Here is a 13,568-nt window from a genome sequence, read left to right as displayed (position 1 = left end):
GTTGTGTTTTTAATTTTTTGAGACACCTCCATACTGTTTTCCAATGATTGCACCAGTTTACAATCCTGCTAACAGTGCACAAGGTTTGCCTTTTTTCCACGTCCTTGCTAACACTTGTTATTTGTTGTCTTCTTGATGGTAGCCATTCTGACAAGTGTTATCTCATTGTGGTTTTCATTCACATTTCCCTGATGATTAGTGATACATGTCTGCTGGATCTCTCTATGTATTCCGTAAGGTCTCTGTATGTAGACCTTAGAAAAAGTGTGTCTGAATTCTTGATTCTGATCAAGTCTGAATGATGCTTCAGAGAACTGAGAATGAGTAAAAATACCGAAACTGTTTGATTTCTACAGAAAAAGGTAGCAGCACTGCCCAAACAGGAGGTAATTCAAGAAGAAGGAGACATAATACATGAAGACAATGAGTGGGGTAGGAATTGTTTTATAAATTGAAATGGCAGCAAAAAACCATTCTTTTATGGGAGGGAATCTAATTATAATTAAGATTATACAAGTTTTGAATGATTATTGCTCATTAAGCTCCTTGAAAGCGGTTTTAAGATTTAAGTTTAACTTTACAGGTATTGAGCTGGTATCTGAGATTTCAGAAGAGGAACTGAAAAAATCTTCAGGTCCAATCCCTGACTTACCTGAAGGAATTATAGTGGCATATACAGTTCCCCAAAAGGTACATCTAAAATCTGGTTTACCATAAGAAGATAAAAGAGAAAATGTCTATTTATACTCTTCCATCTTCAACCTATTTTATAATGCCAATGCAGTATTTCTTATTTTAGATATTTTACATTAAGATTTGTGAGAGAGGTATTCAGTGTTAATATGGAAATATGCACAGCACATTTTAAACTGTTTGAAAATATAGACATAGTTTTGTTCATTCATTGATGGATCGGTGAAATAGATTTTGATTAGACTACCTTTTCTGTATATTGATATTTTTAGCCACAATACCATTTAAAAATACCAGTTCAGTAGAGATCTCAAGAACATTGAAATTACTGCCTTGTAAGTCGAAAGACTGGTGGAGAAAATAAAGGATTTTATCTCTCCTAAAAATTAGAAGGCATATTTATTAAAGAAGGTTTACTTCATAAATTTTTGAACATAGTTATAGCTTACTGATCCTAAGCATTAAGAACTTTGATTATTTTTTCACCATGTTTTCCTCATTTATTGATAGCAAGAAGATTCTGTACCTGAAGTAACAGTAGAAGATTCTGGTGAAAGCTTGGAAGACCTTATGGCCAAGATGAAGAACATATAAATAATGGACTGGCCTATATTTTATTTCCTGTGTTTAAACCTATTCCCTTGCAATTAAAAAAATCATTTAAAAACTGAGAAAACTTAAGGGAACATCAATTGATGTGTAATCTTCACTGAATTGTTATTAACTTTTTGGAAATACTGTGACTGTTGCTTGTTGCTCCCCTCCTTCAACTAAATCAGAAACTCTCTTAAAACTCATATTTCATTATAGTAAGAAAACTTAAAGGATTATTGTAGGTTAGCCATTGAACTGTTTTGACCTTTTGTCGGGGGCAGTGAGAAGAAAGGACCAATTTGCTGGTATATTCCTTTTCTTTTCAGTAATCCTTTGTAGTCTGTTGCCTGCGGCCATGGACAATAGAATAGTGTGTGATCACATAGAGGGAAAGAACAAGAGGTACAGCATGTTGATTATTTAAGCCAGTGGGCACATACTCATTGTGTTTGGAATTGCTCTCTACAAGAAAACTGCCCACTACTACTAACTTGAGCAACAGTGAATTTCAAGTTGTAAACCTATAAAATAAAAACATCCTCTCGAATGTTTCCTGATGAAATATAAGCTGAAATGTAGGCACTGGAAAAGTGTGTAAACTTGTGATATATATAATCTAAGCAAGACAGAGGCAAATAAAAAGAAGCTTCCTTCATGGATAGACAGGTAAAGATATTTTCAGGATGTACAAATTGTATTTGTGCCCTGAAAGTGAAAGTGAAGTCGCTCAGTCGTGTCCGACTCTTTGCGACCCCATGGACACCAGGCTGCTCTGTCCATGGGATTTTCTAGGCAAGCGTACTGGAGTGGGTTGCCATTTCCTTCTCCAGAGAATCTTCCTGACCCAGGGATCGAACCCAGGTCTCCCGCATTGTAGACAGACACTTGACCGTCTGAGCCACCAGGGAAGTCAGCATATCATCTGTCTGAGTCAGTGTGCTTTATTGAGGAGCAAAAGATAAATTTAGGCTTAAGATCACCTAAATTATACCCATCATATGGGCTACCTTCTAATACTTTATTTTATTCAAATTTGATTCCCCGGGTAATTAGTTACTGGCAAAGGCTTGTCCTGGGTAGCAGATAATAAATGAAGCCTAAATTACCTCTGCAATGACTGACATGTATTTCTTCACAGGGAAGAGTATCATTTTCCCTGATCATTGTCATTTGATAAACTGCTTTTCTCTGGAGTTTGCATACAAATAATGAAGGCTTAGAGAGCCTTGGTTAAAGTAAATTCCTAATGGTTTAGAGACTAATAAACATGCACTGGTAACCATTATCCGTAGGCTGTTACTGTGCTTGTCTCCTATTTTGATGATTTTTTTGCTTTGAAGAGAGAATGTCTAAATTCTAGGGGAAAATGTAATTAAAAAGTTACAAGTACCTTTCCTACTTATGAAATAAGATTCTACAAATTAATTTCAGAAAGCTCCAAATATCAAATATGTTTAATATATTAGTTTTGAGATTTTAGGGTACTGTGATTCTTACGTTTACAGTAATGTCAGGATATATGGGGATAGCTTTCTGGTCTTGAGACGTATTTATGTTGCCTTGCTAGGTCATTGCAGTTATTTAAAAGTTCAGTATATTCATCTGTAAAATAACTTTTCTAGTTCATAGAGATGCTTTGAATTTCAGAAAAGAAATGCAGTCTTTCTAAATAACATTCCTTTGGTACACTAATTTGGTATAGGCTATACTTACAAGTTTAAGTTTATATAGTTTGATAAATAGTTAGAACCTACCATCTTTTTAAAAAGTTGATTTACAATGTTGTGTTTATGTTCAGGTGTGCAGCAAAGTGAATCAGTTATATATATTAGAACCTACTATCATCTAAAGATTTTTTTTTCTGTTCTTAATTTGTACCCTGCTGTTATCTTATATTTTATAAAATCTTATCTAATTTTTTTCTTATATCTTCCATTAAAGTTATTATTTTAACAGAAAAAATCTGGTAACAAATATCTTTTGTAATCTAGAGTGCTCTCTTGACAAGTCTGTATGTCATGAAAATTTGTATATGTAGACAGCTGACCATGAGAAATTAATCATCATTGGATTTTATGTTACTAAATAAACCCATAGTGTTTGACCAGATTTATAACACTATTGCTTCAAGTATAAAAGATGGAAACACACTCCCAAAATTGCCTTAGCACAAATGCTCTAAATTAGAGTAAAACAAACAATATGTTTAACTTTAATCCCTTTTTAATTTAATGGGAGGTTAATTTATGGTACTATTTTAATGTTTTATGTAGTAAAAAAGTAAGTATTATGAGTTCCTTTATGTAAAAATATTACTTCCTGAATACCTATAAACACACTGACCAACCCAAAAATGTAATAAATATTTAAGAATATTAATGAAGCTTTAAGTTCCCCCATCGCATGTTTTTTTAGTATTTCTCTTTTTGTAAAGTATTAATGAAAATTAATTATAACTACCATAGTTTAGAGCCTTCCAATTCAGATTTATAATTATTTTAAACCTATGCTTTTCATGTTAAAGGTGTATATTAAAGTGTACATAATATTCCTTTTGAGAACCTTTTTTGGCCGTGCAACATGGCATGTGGGATCATAGTGCTGCCTGTAATGGAAGCGTGGAGTCCCAACCACTAGACCTTCAGGGAAGTACCTATTCTTTTTTAGGCATTCTACATGAAAACATTTGAGTTGGTAGTATAATTAGTAAGATCAAAATATAGTCTTAAAAACTATACTTAAACCTTTTGAAATAATCACCCCTCAAGTATAATTAATAACTTACCATAAAGTCACTTTGAATAATGTAAGTTTTCACTTTTTGTATATTTTTCAAGTCCAAACTTTGTAGGAACAAAGAAAAATGCATATTATCCTTTTGCTAGTTTTTCCTTTTTTTCAGGCTTCTTCTAGGATATTAATCTCAGGTTATTTTCTAAAGTTTACATTTAAATTTATTTAATTTTAAATTTAAATTTATTATTTATGATGTGTTAAATTACTTATACCACTAAATAATCAAATTTTAAACTCTAAAAAGTTAATTCTAAAATCAGTCAGTGTCTGATATATTTGTGAATTCAATTGCTTTGTGCCTTTCATAGCTGGCAAACCCAGAAATATGTGTTATGGTTGTAGTTTATCTTCTTTTTTCCCTGTTGTACTTCTGCCAGAAGGGAGAAGAATGATGTTCATTTTGTAAGATTCTACCTCATTTACTTTAAGTCACCACTGTAGTGCCTTAAAATTAGACCACTGTTCCCCAAATTTATATGCATATGAATCACCTGAGAATCTAGCTACATTGCAGATGCTGATTCAATAAGGTCTAGGGAGAGCCTGTGTGAATTTTTACTAAGCTCCCAGGGTAATACTGATGATTCTGGTCTACAGACCACCTTGAGTAGCCAAGCCTTAGAGAACATTAACCAAAATCCTAAGGAGTCACTGAAGCTCAAGTTGAGCAAACTACTCAGTGAATTAGCAAACTACAATGCTAATTCTTTTTTTTTTTTTTGTAGTGTTCAACATTTTTCTTAATTATGTAAATATAATCCTTTTGTATAAACTGGAGTGGAAAAAAGAACTTGAAATTTCACCTTTATTTTAAAATAGTGAAATATGGTTATCACATCTTTCACCTTTACAATTAATACATGCTGGAATGTTACAAGTATTAAAAATGAAAATTTTATTATATATAAATACATAAATGGCATGAAACAGTACCCCAGATTGGCAATATTTATAAAATCTATAAAAATATTTAATTTTCAATATAAAACGGGAAAGTAATTTGAGTTCGAGATAAATGAAGAGGTAGATTTAGGCCATTTAAGGAAGAAGGTTGTGTCCATATTTTGGGAAAAGTTAAAAGAATGCCAAAGGGCTTGATTTCTTACTGCAATACTGACTTCAGATTGTGCAAGGACATTCTACACAGTAAAAACAATATACAATGTAGAAAGCACAGAAAACAGTGGGCTTAGCCGTATCTGCTCAAGGAAAAGGTAGAATAAAAGACATGTAGCAGACAGAGATTCCTAATACTAGTTCATTTTACAGAAGACAGTTCATATGTCCCATAAACATTATCCCTTTATTCCGAAACTTTTCTTTGAGGTAGACAACTGGGCCAGACTGCTACTGAATAGCAAGATGAGGAATGGTGAGGCAAAAGTAGATTTTGAGAGATAAGAATCATGGAATTCTTGAACTCCTTGTCTTAACTGCTAATAAAGAGTTATAACTGCTCTTACAGAACAGAGACCAGTCTACTCTTCATGATCAACTCTTCATGTCATCTTAGGATTCCAAGGTGTCTATATTGGGAGAAATATCAATAACCTCAGATATGCAGATGACACCACCCTTATGGCAGAAAGTGAAGAGGAACTCAAAAGCCTCTTGATGAAAGTGAAAGTGGAGAGTGAAAAAGTTGGCTTAAAGCTCAACATTCAGAAAACGAAGATCATGGCATCCAGTCCCATCACTTCATGGGAAATAGATGGGGAAACAGTGGAATCAGTGTCAGGTTTTATTTTTCTGGGCTCCAAAATCACTACAGATGGTGACTGCAGCCATGAAATTAAAAGACGCTTACTCCTTGGAAGAAAAGTTATGACCAACCTAGATAGCATATTCAAAAGCAGAGACATTACTTTGCCAACAAAGGTTTGTCTAGTTAAGGCTATGGTTTTTCCTGTGGTCATGTATGGATGTGAGAGTTGGACTGTGAAGAAGGCTGAGTGCCGAAGAATTGATGCTTTTGAACTGTGGTGTTGGAGAAGACTCTTGAGAGTCCCTTGGATTGCATGGAGATCCAAGCAGTCCATTCTGAAGGAGATCAGCCCTGGGATTTCTTTGGAAGGAATGATGCTAAAGCTGAAACTCCAGTACTTTGGCCACCTCATGCAAAGAGTTGACTCATTGGAAAAGACTCTGATGCTGGGAGGGATTGGGGGCAGGAGGAGAAGGGGACGACAGAGGATGAGATGGCTGGATGGCATCACTGACTCGATGGACATGAGTCTGAGTGAACTCCGGGGGTTGGTGATGGACAGGGAGGCCTGACGTGCTGTGATTCACCGGGTTGCAAAGAGTCAGACACGACTGAGCAACTGATCTGATCTGATCTGATATTGGTTCCCACACAATAGGAAAGCTAATTCTTTCAAACAGCTAAAATTGAAATAGTCATGACTCAAACTTCAATGTAGTCCAATATCATACAAATAACCAGTTAAATCACACAGTGAAATTAAATTTTCTTAACAGTTTTTATAAATTTTAAAGTTCCAAATGTTTCTTAATTATTTTATCCTAAGGTGCATTTCCAGTGAGTGGTAATTGCTGCTATCACCTTTGTCCTTGATGAAGGAAAAGATTAGGAGAATGGGTTGTTTTTAAGCTAAATGTATCTCCACTTGATGAGTGTTGGGAAGGAGCTTTTCCACCCAAAAGTGACGTTTCTGCTTCTTTTATTTCCATTGCCCTTTTGTATAGTTCAGCAGCTTTTTCAAAATCCCCTTCTTCATAGCTTTGGGAGAAAAAAAAGTCTCAAAATGAAAATATTTATTTTGAGATAAATATTTAACAATTTTTTTAACAATTCTAAATGATCTTATAGGATACAGAAAAACAAGTTGTGCTCTTTTTTTCCAAGCTGAAGATTGAAAAACTGGAGGTTTTTATTATTAGTTTTTTATATAGAAAAAGTTATATTTGTTGAATGCTTTCAAAATTTTCTAAAATGCCAACTATCACAGGATTTCCAAGATTATTTCAGCCAATTGCTAGTCATTTAACCATATGACAAAATATAAATAATTGAAAAAAAAAAAAATCTACCTGAAATCTACCCAGAAGTGCTCTCCACCTCACCTAGTGTAAAACCCTGCAGCCAGGTTTTCTGTGCACTGAAATGCTGAGTGGTCCCACAGTGATGTGCAAGAGGCAGCTTGACCCATTACTTGGAAAGACTCTGTGGATCATTTCTAGGTTTTGTGTTTTGCCTAAGAAATGATCTTCCTTTATATTTTAACTTCAGTTTGTAAGTTTTACTCTGCAAGAAAAGTCCATTTTCAGGCAGACCAATAAAACAGAATACCCAAATTCTCCTTTTTGTCTGCTGCCAAGTGTCTTACGGGGCACCATTAAGACTACATTGTAATGGGTACAGTGAAACTGCTAAAGGAAGTTAGCATCTTGAGGTAAATATAATGCAAAAGTCAACATGGTAAATCCACTTTGAGGATAGCAAGTTGCCGATTACCCCCAGAGCCAGTTAGCTGCAAATGTAATCCATCCTCTTATTTGTCATGATACTTCCTCTACAAAATATGTTGTGCCACCTTCAATTTCACTTCTGGATATTATTTCAATGTCTCTTGAACTAGATCAGCCAAAAATAAACCCTCTGTTCTACTAAAAAGCATATCAGCAATAAATATTTTGTGGGGTTCTATGATGAATCAAAGATGTCCTAAGAGGGATTTTGGCTATATGAGGAAAGTGAAAATTCTTACCTAAGCACAGCTAAATTTTTTAGTGTTTCTCCAACTCGAGGATGCATCCGACCCAGGCTGTCCTCGTAAATCTTTAATGCTCGTTCATACAACGGCAAGGCCTCACTGTGTTTTTTCTTATTAAAAAAGAAACAATGCTCATTTGAACACACTGGGTTTCTGAAATTACTTTTAAGGTACTCTAGACTAAGCTGACCTACTTGGCTAAGCACTTTAAAAGAGTTAATATCCTCCTACAAGATGTAGATAAACTGATTAATTTAGGAGTAATCATAATTGGAGAAGTAGTATAATAAAATTCAGAAACTTAAGTTTTAGACCTGGCTTGGTAACAATTGACATTAATCCAATTATATAAGCACAAACTTCTTTGTGGTACCCCAGGGTACCATATCTCTTACTCATGACAAGCAAATGATATATCTTAGGAACAATATTAGATAAAGAGATGTAGGGAGTCTCCAGAAATAAATAAGTCTATGCAATGAACTAAACACAGTATTTCACACTAAGAAGAATGGACTGTCTTACAGTTGTAACTTTAATAACTTCTCAAGTATTAAAGGGAACATTAGTAGATAACCTTAATTGTCCTTTAATTATTTTTACTGTGTCATATCTAATACATGTTTACCTATATCTAATACATGTTTACCTATATTTCATATGTTAAAACTATTGATTTATAAAGCGTTACATTATGGGAACTTACCATTTGGCTATAAAGAACAGCTAAGTTTACCAAGGCAGTGGCTACACTTGGGTGCTTTGGGCCAAAGGATTTCTGCCGGATTTCAACAGCCAGCTCATACAAAGGTACAGCTTTGTCAAGTTTCCCCTAAAACACAAAAGTGAAATCTAACAAAAATATTAAAGCAATAAATACTTTATGATCAGAGCTTGTTCCATAAATACAGTTTCATGGTAAAATAATTCTGAGGAAAAAAGTTCAGAAATATTTCTTCCCAGTTTAATGGATAAGTTTATGGGTATCTGAAATCTAATATGTAAGTAAAGCTATATCGAATATAAGAACATTTTATCTGATAACTCAGAAAGTTCTTTAGGATCACCCATTATAACTTTCTGGTGATGTAAACACATGCCAGTTAAAGTATGTTTGCTGCTATATGTAATTTAGAGATAGCATCAAAGTTTTTATCTTAAAACTCATTTTCCACCAAATCCTTTCCAGATTTTTCTGATTATTTCTTTTTTACTTGAAATTTAGGTAGAAATAGCAGCAATGGATCCTTTATACTGAAACATCAACTTCAGTACTAGGAGGGTTAGCAACAGTCCCACAAAGACTATACAACTCTGTAACCACACTAAATGAAAGCAGTTTTTTCTCCTGATTTTCGTTTGTCTTAAAGACAGCCATAAAAAAATCCAAATATCACTTAGACTAGAACTGTATGGTAAAGAATGGTTACATTTAATTGCAAGCAAAGAAAAAGTGAAATGGTCATTTCATTAGCTATGGAGACTTCTTCAGTCCTTACAATTGGGTGATTTGATACATCTATGGTAGCCTAACACAGCAAACGTAATACTAGTTGAATTTTAAAACTTCTGAAATGTAAAAGAAGAATAAGTTCTAGTTAGAGTACTGACAAATGCATTTGTATTTAGAATGTATTTTTAAAAACTAAACTAGGACCTTAATTTAGTTAAGTCTGAAATAAATCATTGTGATTTAAAAGCTCATAGAAAATAATATATCCATTGGAAGATAAATTATTTTGCTTACAGCAACTATGGCTTAACTGGTATATTATAAAACACATGTAGGCATGCTATGGATTACTTACCATTTTCTTGTATAAGATCGCAAGATGCTTTACCGTATAAGCCAAAGAAGGGTGATCAGGAGCTAATGCTCGTCTCCGAATGTCTAAGGCTCTTTCATAAAGTTCTTCTGCTTTGTCATACTGTTTCTTTTCATTGCATAGAGCCGCCAGATTATTCAACGACTGGGCACAGTCAGGGTGATCTGGTCCTAGAACTCTCTCCCTCATCTCCAAGGAACGCTTCAGAAACTGGTCAGCTATTCTATGAACAAAAGACCCAGATGGTTTAAACTATTCTCTAGAAGTCAGAACCCTAGTCCTAATTAGGAGGAGAACTGAAGTACTTTTATTCTTAAATCCAAGATAGTTAAAATGAAGGATTCAGCTCAAAATCCTCTTTCCTACCCCTCATCTCTTTCTGCCCTTTTCCAAAAATTAAATATGCCTTCCTAGTAGTGTGAGACCCTAAGGTGTCTGGATGATTGTCTCCATTCTCCACTTCACTCCTAAAACACAAACTCATAAATAGTTTCCAAAACAAACTTTTTATATCTTAAAAATTACTAAGCCAAACTCAAAAGATTTTGGTATTCTTTCCTTCTCCCTCCCTTTGGAGTTAGTACTAAATCTGGTTGTTTTTTTTGTTTGGTTTTTTTTTTTTTGATATTTTGGCTGCATTGTGGCATGCAAGATGGTTCCCTGACCAGGGGTGGAACCTGGGCCTCCACAGTGAAACAGCCAAATCCTAACCACCAGGCTGCAAGGGAGCTCTCTAGTACTAAATAAGTTTTAATTAAAGAACCCTTTGTGGGACTTCCCTAATAGTGCAGTGGATAAGAATCTGCCAGCCAGTACAGGGGACATGTGTTCAGTTCCTGATTTGGGAAGATTACATATGCCCATGGACCAAAACTACTGAGCCTGTGTGCTACAACTATTGATGCCCATGTGCCCTAGAGCCCATGCTCTGCAACAAGAGAAGCCACCACTATGAGAAGCCTGAGCACCACAAGAAACAGTAGACCTTGCTCCTTTGTGAAGTGGGCTGCTGCTGCTACTGCTGCTAAGTCGCTTCAGTTGTGTCCAACTCTGTGCAACCCCATAGACTGCAGCCCACCAGGCTCCCCCATCCCTGGGATTCTCCAGGCAAGAACACTGGAGTGGGTTGCCATTTCTTTCTCCAATGTATGAAGGTGAAAAGTGAAAGTGAAGTCGCTCAGTCGTGTCCGACTCTTAGCAAACCCATGGACACCAGGCTCCTCCATCCATGGGATTTTCCAGGCAAGAGTACTGGAGTGGGGTACCATTGCCTTCTCCGTGTGAAGTGGGCTAAATATTTGTATTTTTCTGATATCCAAAATGTCAAATCTATTGTATTTTGCTGACATACAAAGAAGTCCAAAAACACTCATTTTTCATAAAAGAGTCTTTGAGTCTATGCCCAAATAAATTGAAGAATAAAATTAGCAGCCATCTACATTCTTTTCTTTATCTTCCCTCAGTCCCAAGTTTGTTCTTATGTGAGATCTTTTGTATAATATCTACACAAACTCATTTGTTATAAACATATAAAATACTAAGGAAACTACAGAACATCTTTTTAGTTACTAAAGAAACAATGTGAAAGGAAACAGTGGAGAAATTGTCATGGTCTTTGTTAAATGTGGCCATGTTCATAACATATCATACATGAAAAATTCTGTTGATTTTTTCTAGCTTGGCTTGATAGAAATGTAAAACAGCTTTGCATCTAAGAGATGAAATGAATACGTGTTTTCATTATTAACAGTAGGGTACTCACTCTAGGTTGTTCTGAAGATAGTAGAGCACACCCAGTTCATTGAGGGTCCGAGCATTGTCAGGTGTATCCTTACCTAATGTGAGCTCTTCTAATTGTAGGGCCCGTCTACGTAAAAGGGAAAATCCATACTGGAGAAACATAGAAATTTACAACAATCATCAAGTAAGTGCAATCTCTGATTCTGAAGCTATATACTAGGGTTCTGAAAAAATCCTTTCTCCTTTTGTTTCCTTTAAAGTAGATTACAATTACTTTAAGTATACTGAATTACTCTAATGATTATTAAAAAATATACATACTTCCCAGTGACTTCACATTCTTAAATTCATTTAAAACTATTTTGTGAAAATGACTATGATAATTTAGCAAAATGAACAGAATCCCTAAATGCATCAGAAAGATTAGGAAACAATGTGCATATATTTATTAACCCTATTACTAAACATTTAATACCAGGTACTTAAAACTGCACATAGCACTTGCATCTAGTAGACAAGTAAGTCCTGGAAATCAAATGTATAGATAGCATAGGGAATAGTGGCAACAATACTGTATTATAATGATCAAACTTGCTAAGAGACCAGATCTTAATTATTCCAACTACAAAAAAGAAATAATTTTGTGATGTGACGTTATGGTGTAATCAATCATATTACAATATATAAATGCATCAAATAAATATGTTGTACATCTTATATTTACACAATGTTAGATGTCAAATACATTTTAATAAAAAACTGAATATAGCATTTTAAGTTAAAATAAATATGCTATATTTATTTTATCAGCAGCTTAGAAAAATGAAAAATTTTTTGCATTTAAGGATAATAATTTCTTGGCATTTGAATGTAACATTAAATGTTTACTAAATTTCTTTTATTCTCCTTTCAAGCGCTTTAAAAAATTGAAACAGCTTTTAAGTCCATCTTCTAAAATCTAACCTTTATCATTTTTGTTAATTTTTATTGGAGTATAATTGCTTCACACTAAAATCTAATCTTTGAATTGTATAGTTCTACCTTTTAAAAATTAAAAAAAAATTTCCCTAGCTTTATTGAGATATAATTGACATATAACACTGTGTAAATTTAAAGTGTACAACATGATTATATGACATATGTATATAGTGTAAAATGATTACCAAAATATATAGTTCCACTTTTTAAACATATACTAATTTGTACTTCTCAGTAATACTAGTTTTTAAACATGTATTTTAAACCAGAAAATATTAATCAGTACTTCCCTAGAAATCAATTTAAAATCAAAAGTTTTTAAATATGTGAGGTTTATGTATCTACATTATGATATGGAGATGTTCTTTTCCTTTTTGTTCAAAACACAACACAAAAGAAATCTCTCATTACCAAGTTGCCTTTTCTCCTTGCAGCTTTCTGACGAATTTTAAATGATTTCTTCCTAAAATGTTCAGCTTGTTCATATCTTAAAAAAAAAAAAAAAAAGTAAGTCAAAGGAAAGCAACATGTCCAAAGTGTCACACTTCAGTGAAATGAAAGCACCAATGTAAAGTCTTTTTTTGCTAATTAAATACAACATTATTTCTAGAAGTGAGAGTCATAGGGAATGAAAAATCTTAAACAAAAATTTTCACAAAACAAAATCTAATAAATCTAGTCCTCCAAGTGGGCTTCCATGGGACTCAGTGGTAAAGAATCTGCCTGCCTATGCATGAGATGCAGGTTTGATCCCTGAGTTTAGGAGAAGGAAAATGGATCCCTGAAGAAGGAAATGGCAACCCACTCCAGTATTCTTGTCTGGGAAATCCCATGCATAGAGGAGCCTGGAGAGATACAGTCCATGGGGTCACAAAAGACTCAGACATGACTTAGCAACTAAAAGAACAAGTCTTCCAACTAGCTGACATTTAACTATTTTTCAGCTGATTAAACTCATTTTGAGTTTAAAAGGCAATCTCTAAAATGCAATCTAATTAAATGAAAATTCAAAACTTTAGTTTGCTATATCAACTAATTTTTGGTCACATAGAAATGTGAAATTCACACAAAATCTGTGTGAAACAATATTTTTAGAAGTTAAAGAAAAATTCCAATATGTGTCACTTATGATTGAGCAAAAGAAATGATTTCAGACAGAGAAGAGATACCTATCAGAGGGCGTATTATACTAGGGATCAAACTT

General features: G+C 34.1%; 2 protein-coding genes across 4 annotated transcripts in view; one reads left to right on the top strand and one right to left on the bottom strand.

Annotated features, from left to right (window-relative positions):
* Positions 1 to 3,396, top strand: part of UBA5 (ubiquitin like modifier activating enzyme 5) — a 33,025-nt gene extending 29,629 nt beyond the window's left edge. The window contains exons 10-12 of the mRNA XM_027545986.1: positions 357 to 432; positions 584 to 690; positions 1,204 to 3,396. Of these exons, the coding sequence (XP_027401787.1) occupies positions 357 to 432; positions 584 to 690; positions 1,204 to 1,287 (267 nt within the window). The 3' untranslated portion in view covers positions 1,288 to 3,396. The remainder of the gene's footprint in view (positions 1 to 356; positions 433 to 583; positions 691 to 1,203) is intronic.
* Positions 3,397 to 6,547: 3,151 nt separating this feature from the next.
* NPHP3 (nephrocystin 3) overlaps positions 6,548 to 13,568 on the bottom strand; it is a 54,685-nt gene continuing 47,664 nt past the window's right edge. For 2 of the 3 annotated variants that reach the window (XM_027545952.1, XM_027545944.1), the window contains 6 exons: positions 12,776 to 12,851; positions 11,409 to 11,536; positions 9,629 to 9,869; positions 8,527 to 8,652; positions 7,815 to 7,930; positions 6,548 to 6,826 (listed from right to left, as the gene is read on the bottom strand). In XM_027545952.1, coding sequence (XP_027401753.1) covers positions 6,646 to 6,826; positions 7,815 to 7,930; positions 8,527 to 8,652; positions 9,629 to 9,869; positions 11,409 to 11,536; positions 12,776 to 12,851 — 868 coding nt within the window. In that variant the 3' untranslated portion in view covers positions 6,548 to 6,645. Of the gene's footprint in view, positions 6,827 to 7,814; positions 7,931 to 8,526; positions 8,673 to 9,628; positions 9,870 to 11,408; positions 11,537 to 12,775; positions 12,852 to 13,568 lie in introns of those variants that run through there. The other variant, XM_027545960.1, reaches the window with a different exon arrangement.

Source organism: Bos indicus x Bos taurus, chromosome 1 (genome assembly GCF_003369695.1).
Source record: "Bos indicus x Bos taurus breed Angus x Brahman F1 hybrid chromosome 1, Bos_hybrid_MaternalHap_v2.0, whole genome shotgun sequence".
NCBI classification, from domain to species: domain Eukaryota; kingdom Metazoa; phylum Chordata; class Mammalia; order Artiodactyla; family Bovidae; genus Bos; species Bos indicus x Bos taurus.
The sequence above is the reverse complement of the archived record's forward strand: the minus strand, read 5'-3'. Positions and strand labels throughout refer to the sequence as shown.